The sequence below is a fragment of the Mus pahari genome, chromosome 9, assembly GCF_900095145.1.
Source record: "Mus pahari chromosome 9, PAHARI_EIJ_v1.1, whole genome shotgun sequence".
NCBI lineage: Eukaryota > Metazoa > Chordata > Mammalia > Rodentia > Muridae > Mus > Mus pahari.
The window spans coordinates 51,677,556-51,691,495 of record NC_034598.1 but is presented as its reverse complement, the minus strand read 5'-3'; the positions used below and the strand labels follow the sequence as shown (position 1 = coordinate 51,691,495).

General features: G+C 40.3%; 1 protein-coding gene across 4 annotated transcripts in view; it reads right to left on the bottom strand.

The window, feature by feature from the left end:
• The window catches only part of Slc16a7 (solute carrier family 16 member 7), a 144,190-nt gene that overhangs the window by 49,865 nt on the left and 80,385 nt on the right, over positions 1 to 13,940 (bottom strand). For 3 of the 4 annotated variants that reach the window (XM_029542280.1, XM_029542279.1, XM_021205392.1), the window contains exons 2-3: positions 13,407 to 13,532; positions 3,417 to 3,666 (exon numbers count right to left, since the gene is read on the bottom strand). In XM_029542280.1, coding sequence (XP_029398140.1) covers positions 3,417 to 3,636 — 220 coding nt within the window. In that variant the 5' untranslated portion in view covers positions 3,637 to 3,666; positions 13,407 to 13,532. Of the gene's footprint in view, positions 1 to 3,416; positions 3,667 to 13,227; positions 13,329 to 13,406; positions 13,533 to 13,940 lie in introns of all 4 variants that reach the window. The other variant, XM_029542281.1, reaches the window with a different exon arrangement.

Sequence of the window (13,940 nt, the reverse complement as noted above, 5' to 3'; positions counted from 1 at the left end):
CCCTCTGTCTCCCTGCCTCCCTGCCCCTCTGTGGCCCTGAGCCCCTGCCCCTCTGCCCCTCTGCCCCTCTGCCCCTCTGCCCCTCTGCCCCTCTGCCCCTCTGCCTCTGCCCTTGCATGCTGGATCTACATTAGGCATGTGACACTACATCTGGTCCTTTTATTTGTTTGAGACAAGGTCCCAATGTGTAGTCCTGGCTGACTTTGAACTTGCTACATAGACCAGGCTAACCTCACACTTTTTGGAACTCCTCTTGTCTTTGCCTACTGAGAACTGAGACTCTGGATGTGCACCAGCATGCCTGGCATTAAGTCTGTTTTTATTCAAAGATAAAAGCTTGGCTGTAAGGATAAGATATACAGCGTGGACAGTATGAGGAACTGTGTGAATGCATCAACTACACTGAGCAGTGTGTATTACAGTTTAATGGGATTTGTGCTCTCCTGGGGATGTGTTGCACTGTTTTCTACGTAGCCAGCAATGACATGCAAACAGTCGCAGTCCTGATAATTGAGGATTCGGGACAATATTCCAAGGGCTTATTTGGATCTTTTCTAGATCTTACCAACATTAGCTCTTGGACACTCAGTATTTTTATGTGCCTTATTTTCTCTAAGCAATCACACAGAAAACAACTATCTGCTTTACTTTAGACAGAGTTTATTCTTATATTACTCTAAATAACTTAATGATTTTCCCAAGATGTAAATATCAAATTACCATTGTATTTATTAATTTCTAGAGTTTTCATTTGAGGAATGGAGATGTATTCCACTTGGTAGACAACTTATCTAGCCTTTATGCCACGCCTGTGTTTACCCCAAACTATATAACCTGGGCATTCCATGGGCGTGTTGTTATCCATGTTTTGAAGGTAGGGACAGGAGAATCCGAAGTTCAAGGTCTCCTTACATCCTCAACTATAAAATGAGATCAAGGCCAGCATGGAATAGATGAGATACTACTTCAAAACATAGTTTTCCTTTGTGCCTCTTCAAATTTGTACCATATATGTCTTAGAGAGAAAAGAAATGTGTTCATAAAATGAAATTACTTATACATGACAAGCCTAGAAAAAATGTACATTAAGATGTTACACTAATTTTAGAAAACAAAAATATTAAATTAAATGATGCCATTCTATTATTTTATATCCTCCTTTTCATCCAGCTAGCTCAAAGTCTATGCCATGACTATGCCACCTCTGTAAACCAGCTCTCCTTTGCTTGGGGACAATGATCGTTGAGTTGAAAATTCTCTCAAGGACTTACTGGATCTTATCCAGTTCTTATTTTTCTTCCAGGAAGCCCACAGTTATTGTGACCTGTGCCTCAATACAGGCCAGTAATCAGTTCTGGCCAGTAGAATATAGTCAGAAATGAAGTTTGTAAATTCCAAGGCTGGACACTGAATACTGCTGATGATCCTGCTCTTGGCCCGATACAGGGAGTAGGTTTGGAGGACAGCACAGGTCAGAGTTTTAGAACAGGTACCACAGGAAGCACTGAGTGAGCTTCCAATGAGCATGCATGTCCTGAAGCCACAGGGAATTGGGGATCGTGCATAAAAGGCTGAGAGATCCTTAACTACACCAGATTCGGATTCTTGACTTTAAGTTAGTCAACAATATTTTCAACAGAAAACTATGAAAGATAAAATGAACCTGATGTCCAAACTCAATGAACTTATATCAAGTCTCTAGAGGCTTCCATTTCAGTTATATGTAAGAGGTGGGGGCTGGATGTATCTTAATATTTACCTTGACCTGTCAGGTCAAGGCAAATATGTTAGTCCAGCAGTGCACCATCATAGATCACTGGAGCTGTAGAGGAACACGATGCATTGCACAATAGCAAACATCTCTATAGAGACATAGAAATAGCAAACACAATTCTTAACAGGCATCCAAAAGTTATTCTAAGAAAGAGCTTTTTAAAAATCATAGTTTTTCAAGTGCAATAGAATTTAAATGCTATTCTTGATACTCAAATAAATACTTACCAGTTTAACCTTATCAATATTATTCAATCCCGATTAACCTAGAATCATTAAGATACAAATAGTGGAAGTTTCTCACTGATGGCAACATACTTATCACACACACACAGTAGGATTATTTATGGATCCAATATTGGATTTGGTTGTATATTAGAGAGACGCTATCTTACAGAATAATCAGTATGCCTCCAGGGCAGGTGGAATGTGTGTCAATGGTACAAAGCAAGAGACTGCGTTGGATGTTCAGAACTGGATTGGCCTGGCTCTGCCATTCTGTAGCTAAACAGAGAAAGATATGAGAGTGCACTGGCCAAATGTCTGAAGGCTCACATTGCATATCCAAAAATGAGCCCTGTGACTTTGGAAAACTAGTGTGTATGTGTCCTTAGTCCCAGAACAGAAAGAAGAAAATCATCTCTCAGGTTCTTAAGAGGACTGGGGAATACCACACAAATCAAGTGTGGAATGAGGCCTTGGCCAAGAGCAAATTCCAATAAGTATTGGTTATTATTGCTAACGTTCTATGCCCCTCACTAGGAATCACATTGCCTTTACTTACGTAGTAAAATCTGACATTAGATAACTTAAATGATAGCTTTATATTCTTGTATTCTAATTCTATAATTGTTTCTTACACTTAAATTGCCAGTTGACAAATGAAAATTCTAAAACCCATATAATTTTAAGTAATGATTTATATGCAAAAAATCTATAAAAGTCTGGTCTGCTGTTGAGAATGTTTTCAAGATAACAGGTCACATAATAATGAGAGATTTTCATCGTTTCACACTCCAATATGAGATGGTTTGATGGATTAATTCTCTCTCATGATTTACACTCTCATTTTAAAAGAGACTCTTAACAATATAACTGCAAACAGCCACTTAAGTAAAATGATGTCATTGTTTTGGGAGCCCTGAAACAATAAGGAATTATTTCACATACAACAACTTGAACATCTGCAGAAAATACATGGTGGGGAGCACCACTCTGGGCATTGCAAAACGGAGTATGTTCTGGCTTTATAAACTGACAGGAACATAGATTTCTTTTTCATTCCAAAGGAAGCACTTTGGTCAGCTATGGTGATGTTGAGATATAACATCATAGCATGGAGTTCATTCCAAACCAAACAGCAGAATCACCTGGAATCTTGAGAGTCCTGCAAACCTCAGTGGTGCAAATAATTCTCCATTCTCAACAAATATCCCACACTAAGACTCAAGATGAAGTAAACAGATAAATCATGCTAAATCGCCACAAACCATTAAGAACGCAGTTCTAATCATTCTTTTCAATTGATTTCAACTGATTAACATGTGTAAGAGTTTTAATACACGGGCATAGTCAATCTGAAGGAGATGGAGATAGGGCACTGTACTCTTACTCCAGAAATCCCTTCGCACTGAGGACCTTACCTCCCGCATACATGACGGCCAGCATGATGGACGATATCCACGCGATCTGACTGGAGGTGGTGTGGAATATTTCTTGGATGTCTTTGAAGAATACTGTGACAGCTTTGGGGAAGGCATATGAAAATCCAATGGAGATAAAGGACGCACAGACTACGACCCAGCCCCACCCTCCGTCGGGAGGAAGTGGTTGTGGAGACGGCGTGGAAGGCTCTGATGGCATTTCTGCACTTCTACTGGAGACTAAGGTGACCTAGTGGAAAAAAAAAAGGCAGTTCATGTTACACTTTGGATTGCATGGATCACCCTTGATAGCTGCTAAGACAGCATTCTCAACGTAACCGCCGTGTGATTTTTATTAATATACGCAGTATTCTCATACTTAGATAATGATTAGGAAATCGAAGCAAAAAAAAAAAAAGTTAGACAGCCTTGATTATGAAGAGGTAAAATTTGAGGGCACTTAATTATGGGAAGAAAAGATTTGGACTTGAAAAATCCAGAGTTAAACTGAAGGTCTGGGGAGAAACATAGCTATTACACAACAAATGCCTTCTGTATGGGTGCAGGATGTGGTTTGCAAGCCTGTGCTTGTTTGTGTGTGTGTGTGTGCGCGCGTGCGCGCACGTGCCGCACACTCGTGCCTGCGTATGTGTATCAGGGGTGATATACACAGTTGATTTCACAGTTCTGGGGGCTTACTGATTTGGCTGCTCTTAGGGGCAAATGCTCCGAGGAGTATCTTCCCATTCTCTTTCCCCGGCACTGCGGTGGCATACATGACGTTGTTATGTGGGTTCTGAAGGACTGAACTCAGGTCCTCGAAATCTTGTGGCAAGCTCTTAACAACTGAGCCATCATCAAGCCTTAAGAATATCGTAATTCAAAGCATTGCTCTTTCAAAATTAGGGTGACTGGCCATTTAGAGAATTTCTCCTTCCTCTCCCTCTCCCCACCCCCCACAGCTCTCTTTCATTTCAAAGGATTTCTACTAGCTACATGGATAATGTGCTTACTCATTGAAGGACTGGAGAAAGGGCTCTTTAATATATTACATATATATTATATATATATATATAATATATATGTATATATTACATATATACATATACACATATTACATATATATGTGTATATATGTAATATATATGAAAAAATCATAAAAATTTAACTCTTGACTGACACCATGATTAGTAAAAATTAATTATATTTTATATTGCAGTTTTCTTTTTGGATGTTTCATATATTGCTTAGTCATATGTTGATAATTTTAAAGTGGTCTGAAATTACTCTTTTAGAAAAACTTAGGAAGGAAGTGACAAATGTGTCTCCAGTTCTATCTGGGAGAGTCGGTGGTGAGAAATCAGTGAGACTGAGAATTTTTAAATGGTAAACCCCTTATTTCCAAGAATATGCAGTGTAATAACAAGTTATTCTAAATTGAATAGAGAGGGAGGGCGTAGGGGCTAGAGCCAAACACAATAATGACATGAAGTTGAAATTGGAGACAGCAAAACACCTGAGCAGGTAAAGGTGTGTGTAACCAATCCCGATAGCCTGAGTTCAGTCCCTGGAAACAGCATGGTGGAAGCAGAGAACTGATTCCAAAAGTTGTCTTCTGCCCTCCACATGTACAGCACACATACAGCACAAAGACTATGCACACATACCCTACACATGCATACACACTAAGAGATACACACACACATACACACATAAGTATATACAAACATGAACACACACTCACACTCACATATATACACATATACACACATATATGTGCACACACCACATGCACATACACATGCACATATACACATTCACACACATATATACATGCACACACACATACACACACATTCACACATACACATACCCACCCCAAAACACATACACATATACACACATATACACATTCACACATACATACACACATGTATACACACATGCACATACATATACACATTCACACACATATACATGCACACATACATATACACACATGTACACACACATACACACCCAAACACACATACACAGACCACATGCATATACACACATGCACATACACACACATGCACAAAAAACACATGCATATACACAATATGCACACACACACACACAATTTTACAGTTTTGGTTGTGAGCCTAGCCTTGTGTCTTTGTGCCCATGTTTCTTGTGCTTTAGCTTTGGCTCTTCATCTTTTTCTATCTGTCTGTTTTGTCCTATTCAAGTTTACCAGCTTTTACTTTGTCTTATTATATGGTTCTCTTTCTCTTTTGCGATATCTGCCTATTTTCTAATTAAAGAGAGAAAGATAGGATGTGGATTTAGGCGCTTCAGGAGGTATTCAGGAGGTATTTGTAGAGAGTATATGGAGGTATTCAGGGGAAGGGGAGTCATAATCAAAATGTAGTGTGCAAAAGCTCTCTTCAATTTTAAAATAACATTAATTACTCAATTTTAAAAAGTTAAAAACATTTCAAATTTCTCATCTCTTATGCTACTGACCTAAGCACATAGTACTAAAATTAACCTATAATGTAGTTGTAGGTATATAAATGTACTATGGATAAAGGGATACACATCAGTAAATTCTGAATCCTTGTTATTTCTAAATAAGTCCTTATTATCTCCAGTAAGCATTTATTAGTCAATTTAATTAAAAAAATCCTTTGCTACTCTTATTCTAAAATGAGACAATTTTGATGATATTAAAGAAACTTGGCCTGAGTATATGTGAGCTGCTAGAGCTAACTGCTGGTACTAACCTAAAATATACAGGATCAGAAATAAGACTGCTTGATTGTGTACTCAGGGAGTAAAATAGGCCGAAGAAAACCCACTTGACATTTTATTATATTCTGCGTGTCTAAATATCCTGAAGGACTGAAACAGTCAAGAGCACTCGGATTCCAAAACATTCATAGCCTGGAAACTTCTCCCCATAGAGATTGTAGAGTTTGCTGCTAATCATCCCCCAGTATTGTCGTGATGAAGGCCTGGCTGGCTGCCTTTGGTGCTGCTGGAAAATGGTTGGACCTTTAACTTGTGAACTAGGGGAAGGAAGTTGGCTCCCTGGTGCGTGCTTCTGTAGAGAACTCTGGGACGGTGGCCTTTGACGCCTTTCTTCTTGGCTTCCATTATGAGTACCTTTGGGACAATGCATCCCATGCTGCCTTGCCTCAGAGTTCTCGCAGTGGTCCCCAACAAAAGAATGAGGTGCCAGTGATTAGGAACCTCTGAAGTATCAAATAAAAATAAATCTCCCCTCCGTTAAAGTTCATTTCCAGAGGTAATCTGTCACAGTGGTAAAAGCTGACTAGCGCAGGGATGCTTTGGTACACTGAAACCGCTCTCGCGGTTTGTTCTGGCACTTCCCTCCAGGACAGAGACAGGAGGCACAGGAGACCCCAGAGGCCGGCGAACTTCACAAATCAGGGAAGGCTGAAACTCTCACCAGGGGCCCTACCCAAGGATAAAGAGGCAAGTAAGCTGCTGTGGCAGGAGCCCTGAGCAGTGCTTCTCAGAAGGAGAGTCTGAGGCCTGTGGAGCTTCAGGGAGCTCCTGTGCTCTGCTTTCAGGGATACAACTGCTTCTGAGCCAGCTGTACCCCTGTAACTCATCCCCAGAGTCCCACTAGTCGCTTTATCAGTCTGCCTTAGTCTTTTTAAAAAGTAATTATTCTATTTGTCTACACTTCCAATACCACTCTCCATCCTGGTCTTCTCTCTAAGAGGTCCTACCCCTCCTCCCTCCCCTTGCCCTTAAGAGGGTGCTTACCTACCCACCCACCCCACTCCTGCCTTATCCCTCTAGCATCCCCCTTCTCTGGGGCATCAAGCCTCAGAGGTAAGACACGTGGAGGACACATGATTTTTGCAGGGTATAAATAGGACTCGATGGACAGTGATGGGGGCTGAGCTGGGCTTGCTGCTAGAGCTGGCTGTGCAACACTTGTGAGTCTGGCATCTTTGCCAATCTTCAATTCCCTGAGGGAGGCAGAGCTGAGAACTTCTCCTGGTCCCCACCCTGACTAGAGCCAAGGCCAAGGCCTATCTGTCTCTGCTAGGTAGTGCCACCGCTGCTGATGCCTGCTTGCTATCCTGACTACTGACATGGACTGCTGGTGTTTCTATGAAGTGTTTGTGAGTGGATCGAGCTACTGCTGGTGTCCAGTGAACTGTGAATGGCTGATTTCCAGACAGCTCAAATGGGAGTTGCTCCAAAGAACCTTTCTAAACAGGTCCACTTCCTTGTATCCTTTCTTTCCCACAACCTCTGGTGGGTGGTAGGTGAAAAGGAAAGTTAAAGCATTTAAGAACCATCATTAAAAATAGGTTTTGAAAAAAAAATCCCATTCATTCAAATACATGGACTTTGATGAACTTGTTTCTTTGGTCTGTAGGGAGGTAAGTCTCCTTACAGGTGTTAAGTAGGGGTACTTATGTATGTGCATGTGTGTATCTCCCCCCCCCCGTGTGTGTGTGTGTGTGTGTGTGTGTGTGTGTGCCGATGTTATCTCCTCAGGGAGAAAAAAAATCTCACATAACTAAAGTCCACTAAAATGTTAAACAACAACAAAAAACAAACAAAAACAAAAAAGCAACAACAAAAAAACCCCAGCAACAAAATTTGTCAGGTATGGACAAATAGTGCTTGCAAAGTGATTACTGATTTTTAGTGAAAAAAAAAAACCGCTTATATTAGGTTAACATTCTACTGAGATTACAAATTAGTGGGGAAAAAAACCCCACATACCTGTCAAGAATAACTTTTAAATGGGAGTAATACTTTTAAATACTTTTAAATGGTATATATCTTTACAGTGTGTTATAATCTTTTTAATTGTGTCTTGCTGGAAATGAAACTATCTCTCCTAGCTCTTCATTTATTAGGTTTTAAAACAGTACTACTTCTGTTTGAAGATCAATTTGAGACATTCGAGTACCAACAATAGTGTTGTTGGAAATGCAGGATGATGCTTGATGAAATCAGAGGAAAGGATGGATTGCAAACATTGGTAGAAGAATCTGTGCTTATTACCACATTTTAAAATTAAATTTCGGAGTGATCAGTTTCCTTGTGGTTTGAAAATTAAAAAAAGAAAACCCAGAAAAATCACTGAGAAAACACCAAAAGGCATTTACGGAGTAAGCAGCTTTCTTGTAGAGACAGTTACAAGAAGTGAAGACCTGGCCGTGTAATTTTCTTGTGTGCAGAGTGGAATCTAAGCAGTCTATCATTACTAATCCATGAGTTCAAATGGCCAAAGCCTTTATCATATTTAATGTGGTAAACATTTAGAAGCAACACTTTGGGATTCATTTTCCTGTCATTTTAAAATGCATGAATACATTTGTCCGCCTCCTCCAGACGAGGGCATCAGACTCACACCCTCAGCCACTCCACTTGCTCCGTGAAGGCCATGTGCTGCGTGAAGGCCATGTGCTGCGTGAAGGCCATGTGCTCCGTGAAGGCCACTTGCTCCGTGAAGGCCATGTGCTCCTTTCCCACTGGCTGGCCCTTCACCCTCCATGTAGAGACAAGACAGCTCTGCCACCAACACATTCACACCCACAGCTCTTTTAAGGACCGTGTGTTCTGTGCTAAGAGTCCTCCATACCCAAGGCTGGGACCCCAGATGCTGGGACCCCAGATACACACAGCCACTCCGTCCAGTCCTCAGCACCCGTCTTAGACTCCTGAGGATGATCGATGAGCATTCTCTCACTCTGCATAGCTGTGTTCCACAGCAGAGACCACTTCTGACACCCCATTCAAACACTGTCACTGAGTTACTTGCTCCAGGACTGAATGGGCTCAGCAAACAACAGACTAACCCACACAGCGGTCTCTGCTAAAACTCTGCACCCGTGTCAGCTCTACACAAAGAACTACAGCCCACTGAGGGAGCGGAGAGTGGGGGGAGTTATCTTTCCCAGGGGGAGCATACTGGTCGTCCAGTACTGAACAACTGGCCCTGAAAGCACACAGGTAGCATTATATAGATGGAAAAACTTGTATTTAGGAATATATACCGTATACAGTAACAATTAGTGGGGGGAAAAACAAAAGGCCATGAATTTAGAGTGGGAAGAGATATATGGGAAGGCTTAGAGGGAGGAAAAAGAAATGTTTTAACTATGATCTCACAAAATAAAATAAAATAAAATAGTGCTCCCATAATAATATTACCTGAGAAAAGAAACTTAGATGATACAAAAACCACCAAATGAATTTTAAATAGCAATAATTATAAAGAACTCAAAAAATAAGAATAATAAAAATAATTATAAAGGACTCAAAAAAGGTATGAGTAAGTGATGTAATGAAGATTATCAAACAAACACAAAGTTGAATTAAATAATGAAAACAATCAAAGGCTATAATTAATAAAGAGAATCTATAAAGAAAATCCAAAGTGAAGTAAAATTTAAAATCAAAGAGTCTGGAATTGAAACAAAATGTTCCCAGGAAAGTATCATGGATAGATTGGGCCAGGTAGAAGAGAGTGTGTGTCAGCCATTCTGGCTGAAGTGAGAGGGAATCAAAGATATTTAATCTAAATCCCTTTTATTGCTCGTTGTATACTTTGTATACCCACAGTATACAAACAGCTACAAAGTAAGTCAGGGAAATAAATGCTCCAACTGAAAGATACCTAGGAATCAGAACAGAGTTCTAAACAGAAGATGTAAGCGGCTAAATGATGCCTCTGATGCACAGCTGATGTAGAAGACTCTCTCTTGTACAGCTGATGTAGAAGACTCTCTCTTGCTTTGGGGATTTGGTTTTCCTCCTTCACCTGACTGAGGTTTCTCTTGGCTGCCATGCAATTTTTTGTTTTATGAGGTCTGAGTTGTCAGTTTTGGACGTTACTGCCTTTTTAAAAATTGAGTTCTGTTTGCAGAGTCCTTTCCCCCCCCCCCCCCCCNCTTGTCTTGTAGGGTAGTGCCTAGGCTTCCCACTAGCAGGTCAAGGTTGCAGAGCTCACACTGACATCATCGATGCATTGGAATCTGATTTATGTGCAGGATGGCGGTTGTAGGTCTACTTCCATCCTTCACATGTGCACATCCAGGCTTCCAGAACCATTGGCTGAGGATGCTCTCTTCTCTCCCAGTGTGCTTTTGGTCTCTTTGTCAAAAGTCAGATGGTGGGAGTTCTGTGCACCCATATTTGGTCCTTCTATTTTGTTTCCAATTGTCTACACTTCTGGTTTTCTGCCAGTACAATATTTTTATTATTAAGGTTCTAAAAAAATCCTGAAGTCTGGCGTACCAATCTGGCCAGCATTATTCTGTTTGCTCAGGATTGTTTCTGCTGTGCCTTTTGATGGGAGAATTGAAGTCCTTGACGGAGTGCTTGGTGTGGGTACTGTAGCCATTCTGATGCTTCCCACTGGCTTGTGCTTTTATTCTTTGTTTTGATGAAGCTTCCACTTTGTTTCCTTTCTGGAGTCCATTGGCTACACTTACTTTTCCCCTCAGCTCAGAATATTCCTTCCAGTACTCAGATTAGCATTTTTTTTTTTTTTTTGATATTAAGTTTTGAAGGTTGCTTGTATCATGAAAAGCTTTCCTTTCTCCTTCAACTGTGGAAGGTAGTTTTTTCTGGGCAATTTTGTCTAAGTTGGCAGTCCTGGTATTTTAGAATTATTGAGCTCCAGGCTCTTTTGGATCTTAAAGATTTCCTTAAATATCAGCTTTTATGATTTATATGTGAGTTGTATGGTATTTCTCTTGCAGTTTTCAATATTTTTTCTTTACTCTGTATCTGTAGAGTTTGACTATGATATCCTGTGGGGAGTTTCTTTTTCGGTCTTCTCTAGTTGGGGGTTTAGTGTGCTGCTTATATATTTGTATGGTTTTATCTTTTTCGACATTTTCCTTTATTCTGTATATTTAGTGATTTGACTTTGATGTACAGTGGGGAGCCTCACTGTTAATCTTGTCTAGTTGGTGTTCCGTGTGCTGCTTATGTGTGCATGGTTATCTTACTTTAGGGAATTTTATTCTGTGATCTTGTTAAAGATCTTGTATAAACCATTAATGTAGGATTCTTTCTTCTATGCCTATAATTTTAAGATTCGGTCTTTTATGGAATCCTGTTTTTCCTGCATGCTTCAGGCTTTCCCCTGATTTTTCTTATTGAGATATTGAGCTTAATTCTAGTAAATAGACAGCCTGCGGAATGGGAAAGCATCTTTGCCTGCTACATATCAGACAGAGGATTACTATCTACAATACACAAAGGTAGTAAAAGTGCCAAACATCGAGGAAAAAACTAGCCAGAGAGGCAAAGTACTAAGCAGAAAATACTCATAAGTATACGAGAAATAATTTTTAAATAGTCAAGATCCTCAGCCCTGAATATTGAACTGAAATGCTAAATAACTCTGAGATTTCATCTTACAGGAGTCAAAATAGCAAGATCAAAACAGTGACAGTTGCTAGAGTGGACATGGAGAAGGGACATTTACTCACTGGAGGGAAGAGTCACTTTGACATTCTCTGTGGATATATGGAAAGTTTGGACAGAGTTAGAATTAGAGCCACCACACCATTCAGTTATACCATTCTTGGCATACACCCAGAGGACTCTATCTTACAACAGAGATACTCGCTCATGCCATGTTCAGTGATGCTCTATTCATGATGGCCAACAATTTGAAACAGCTTCAATCTTCCTTGATGAATGGATAGCATGTGGTGCACTTACAAAGTGAAATGCTATTTACCTATATCAAAGAGAAAATTCTGAAATTTACAGGGAAATTGACGAAGTTGTAAACAAGCATTCTGACAGAGGCCACCTGGATCTAGAATACAAATGTGTCCAGCTTTTCTCTCCTCTGAAGACGCTATCCTGGAGTCTGCAGATACATTAAGTCTCCTATGGCATACCCTCAGAGGTGAGGGAATTGGGAAAATACCATGGTGAGAGGGGGCTTTCAAGGTATGGAAAACGGAACTCTGTGGCATGAGTGGGCATGAGCAGAGGGATACATGATGTAGGGTGAAGGGGTGAGGGATGGAGGTGGAAAGGCAGGATAGAGGAGGGTAACTAATACCAAAGGCTTTCATGAGTTGTCATATGGAAAACTACTGCAGAATGTTCCTAAAATTTAAGCATACACATGTATAAAACTGCAAACATTATTACCGTATAATGTAACCAAAAATCCACTAACTATAAACTATAGTTAAAAAACCAAACAAAACCAAAAACACAAACAAAAATATCAGTGCTAGGAGTGCATTACATTTACAGGAGTTGTTGGCCAGCTAGGTCCCATGGACCTCCAAGTCTTAAAGTCTACTGCGATTGCTCTCGGCTCTCGTCTAGGCCTGGATGGTAAGACGTTGAGATTGAACAGGTCACGTACTTGATAAGTCCTAGATAGGGAGCAACCAAGTTGGTATGGACTGGGGGGTTTCATCCTTACTATCTTCCACAACATTTGAAGGAGTTATGCACGCTGCCAGAGGAGAAAATTTACTATAAATCCTATCCAGCTATGAACTCTAAGAGTGACAGTAACTACCTGCCTGGAAAGAAACGAGTGCCCTCAGGTGCAGCAGCGCCACCGAAGGCATGCAAACAAATATGTACTTTCTGGTTGGATTTATGGTGCACTCCACGGTATACCACAGGCATCTGCCAGTTATTGAGGCTGAGAACCTATGGGCTGAGAGACCATAGGTCCTGAGGTAGGGTGCTTATAGCTGGCACTGTGCTAACAGTTCACAGTATTAAGTAACTGATACTTACCCCTGGGAACACAGCACATCCCACAACCACCTCTTACCTCTTAGCAGATGAAGTTGATCAACGGTCAAGATTCAGTATGAACGCACAGACTCCTGCATGATGTTTTTCTTAGTGGACAATTCTGTAATCGTCTGTGTACTTGGAAGCAGTTGTGTTTTTTAGTCTTTTTTATTTGTAAGCATGACTAAGGAACTGCAAGCAAAAACATGTGCTCACCTGTTGTCAGATGACCACGTTAACAGCTTTGGGTGGTGTGTGGAATATTTAAGCCTAGTCACTTCGTGTTGATGTGCAATATTTGAAGGCAATATGAAGGGAGAGGTAGAGCAGACTCCAGATTATCTACAGAGAAATAAAAGCAGATAATATGTGTTTAACTGTAGTTCATGGTCTCATCAGTCACTAGCTTTAATTCACCCCAGTAATTCTACACAGCTTTTATAACTACAATAATAAATGTACGTGTATGCATATAGAGATAAAATTGTCAATCCAATTTAGCTACTAGGTGTAACTGAAGAAATCATATGTATGGAGCCAAAATGAAATGTACATGGTAAAGAAGAATCAGCTTCTTAAATATATAATAAATTATAATAAATTATAGGACCAGGAGAGATAGCTCAGTGGATAAAGTCCTTTCTGTGCCAGCATGAGGAACTGAACTTGACTCCCAGAGTCTCTGTAAATAGTCCAGTGTGTGGTACTTTCTTATGATTCTAGCACTAGGACACGGAGGCAGGAGGATTT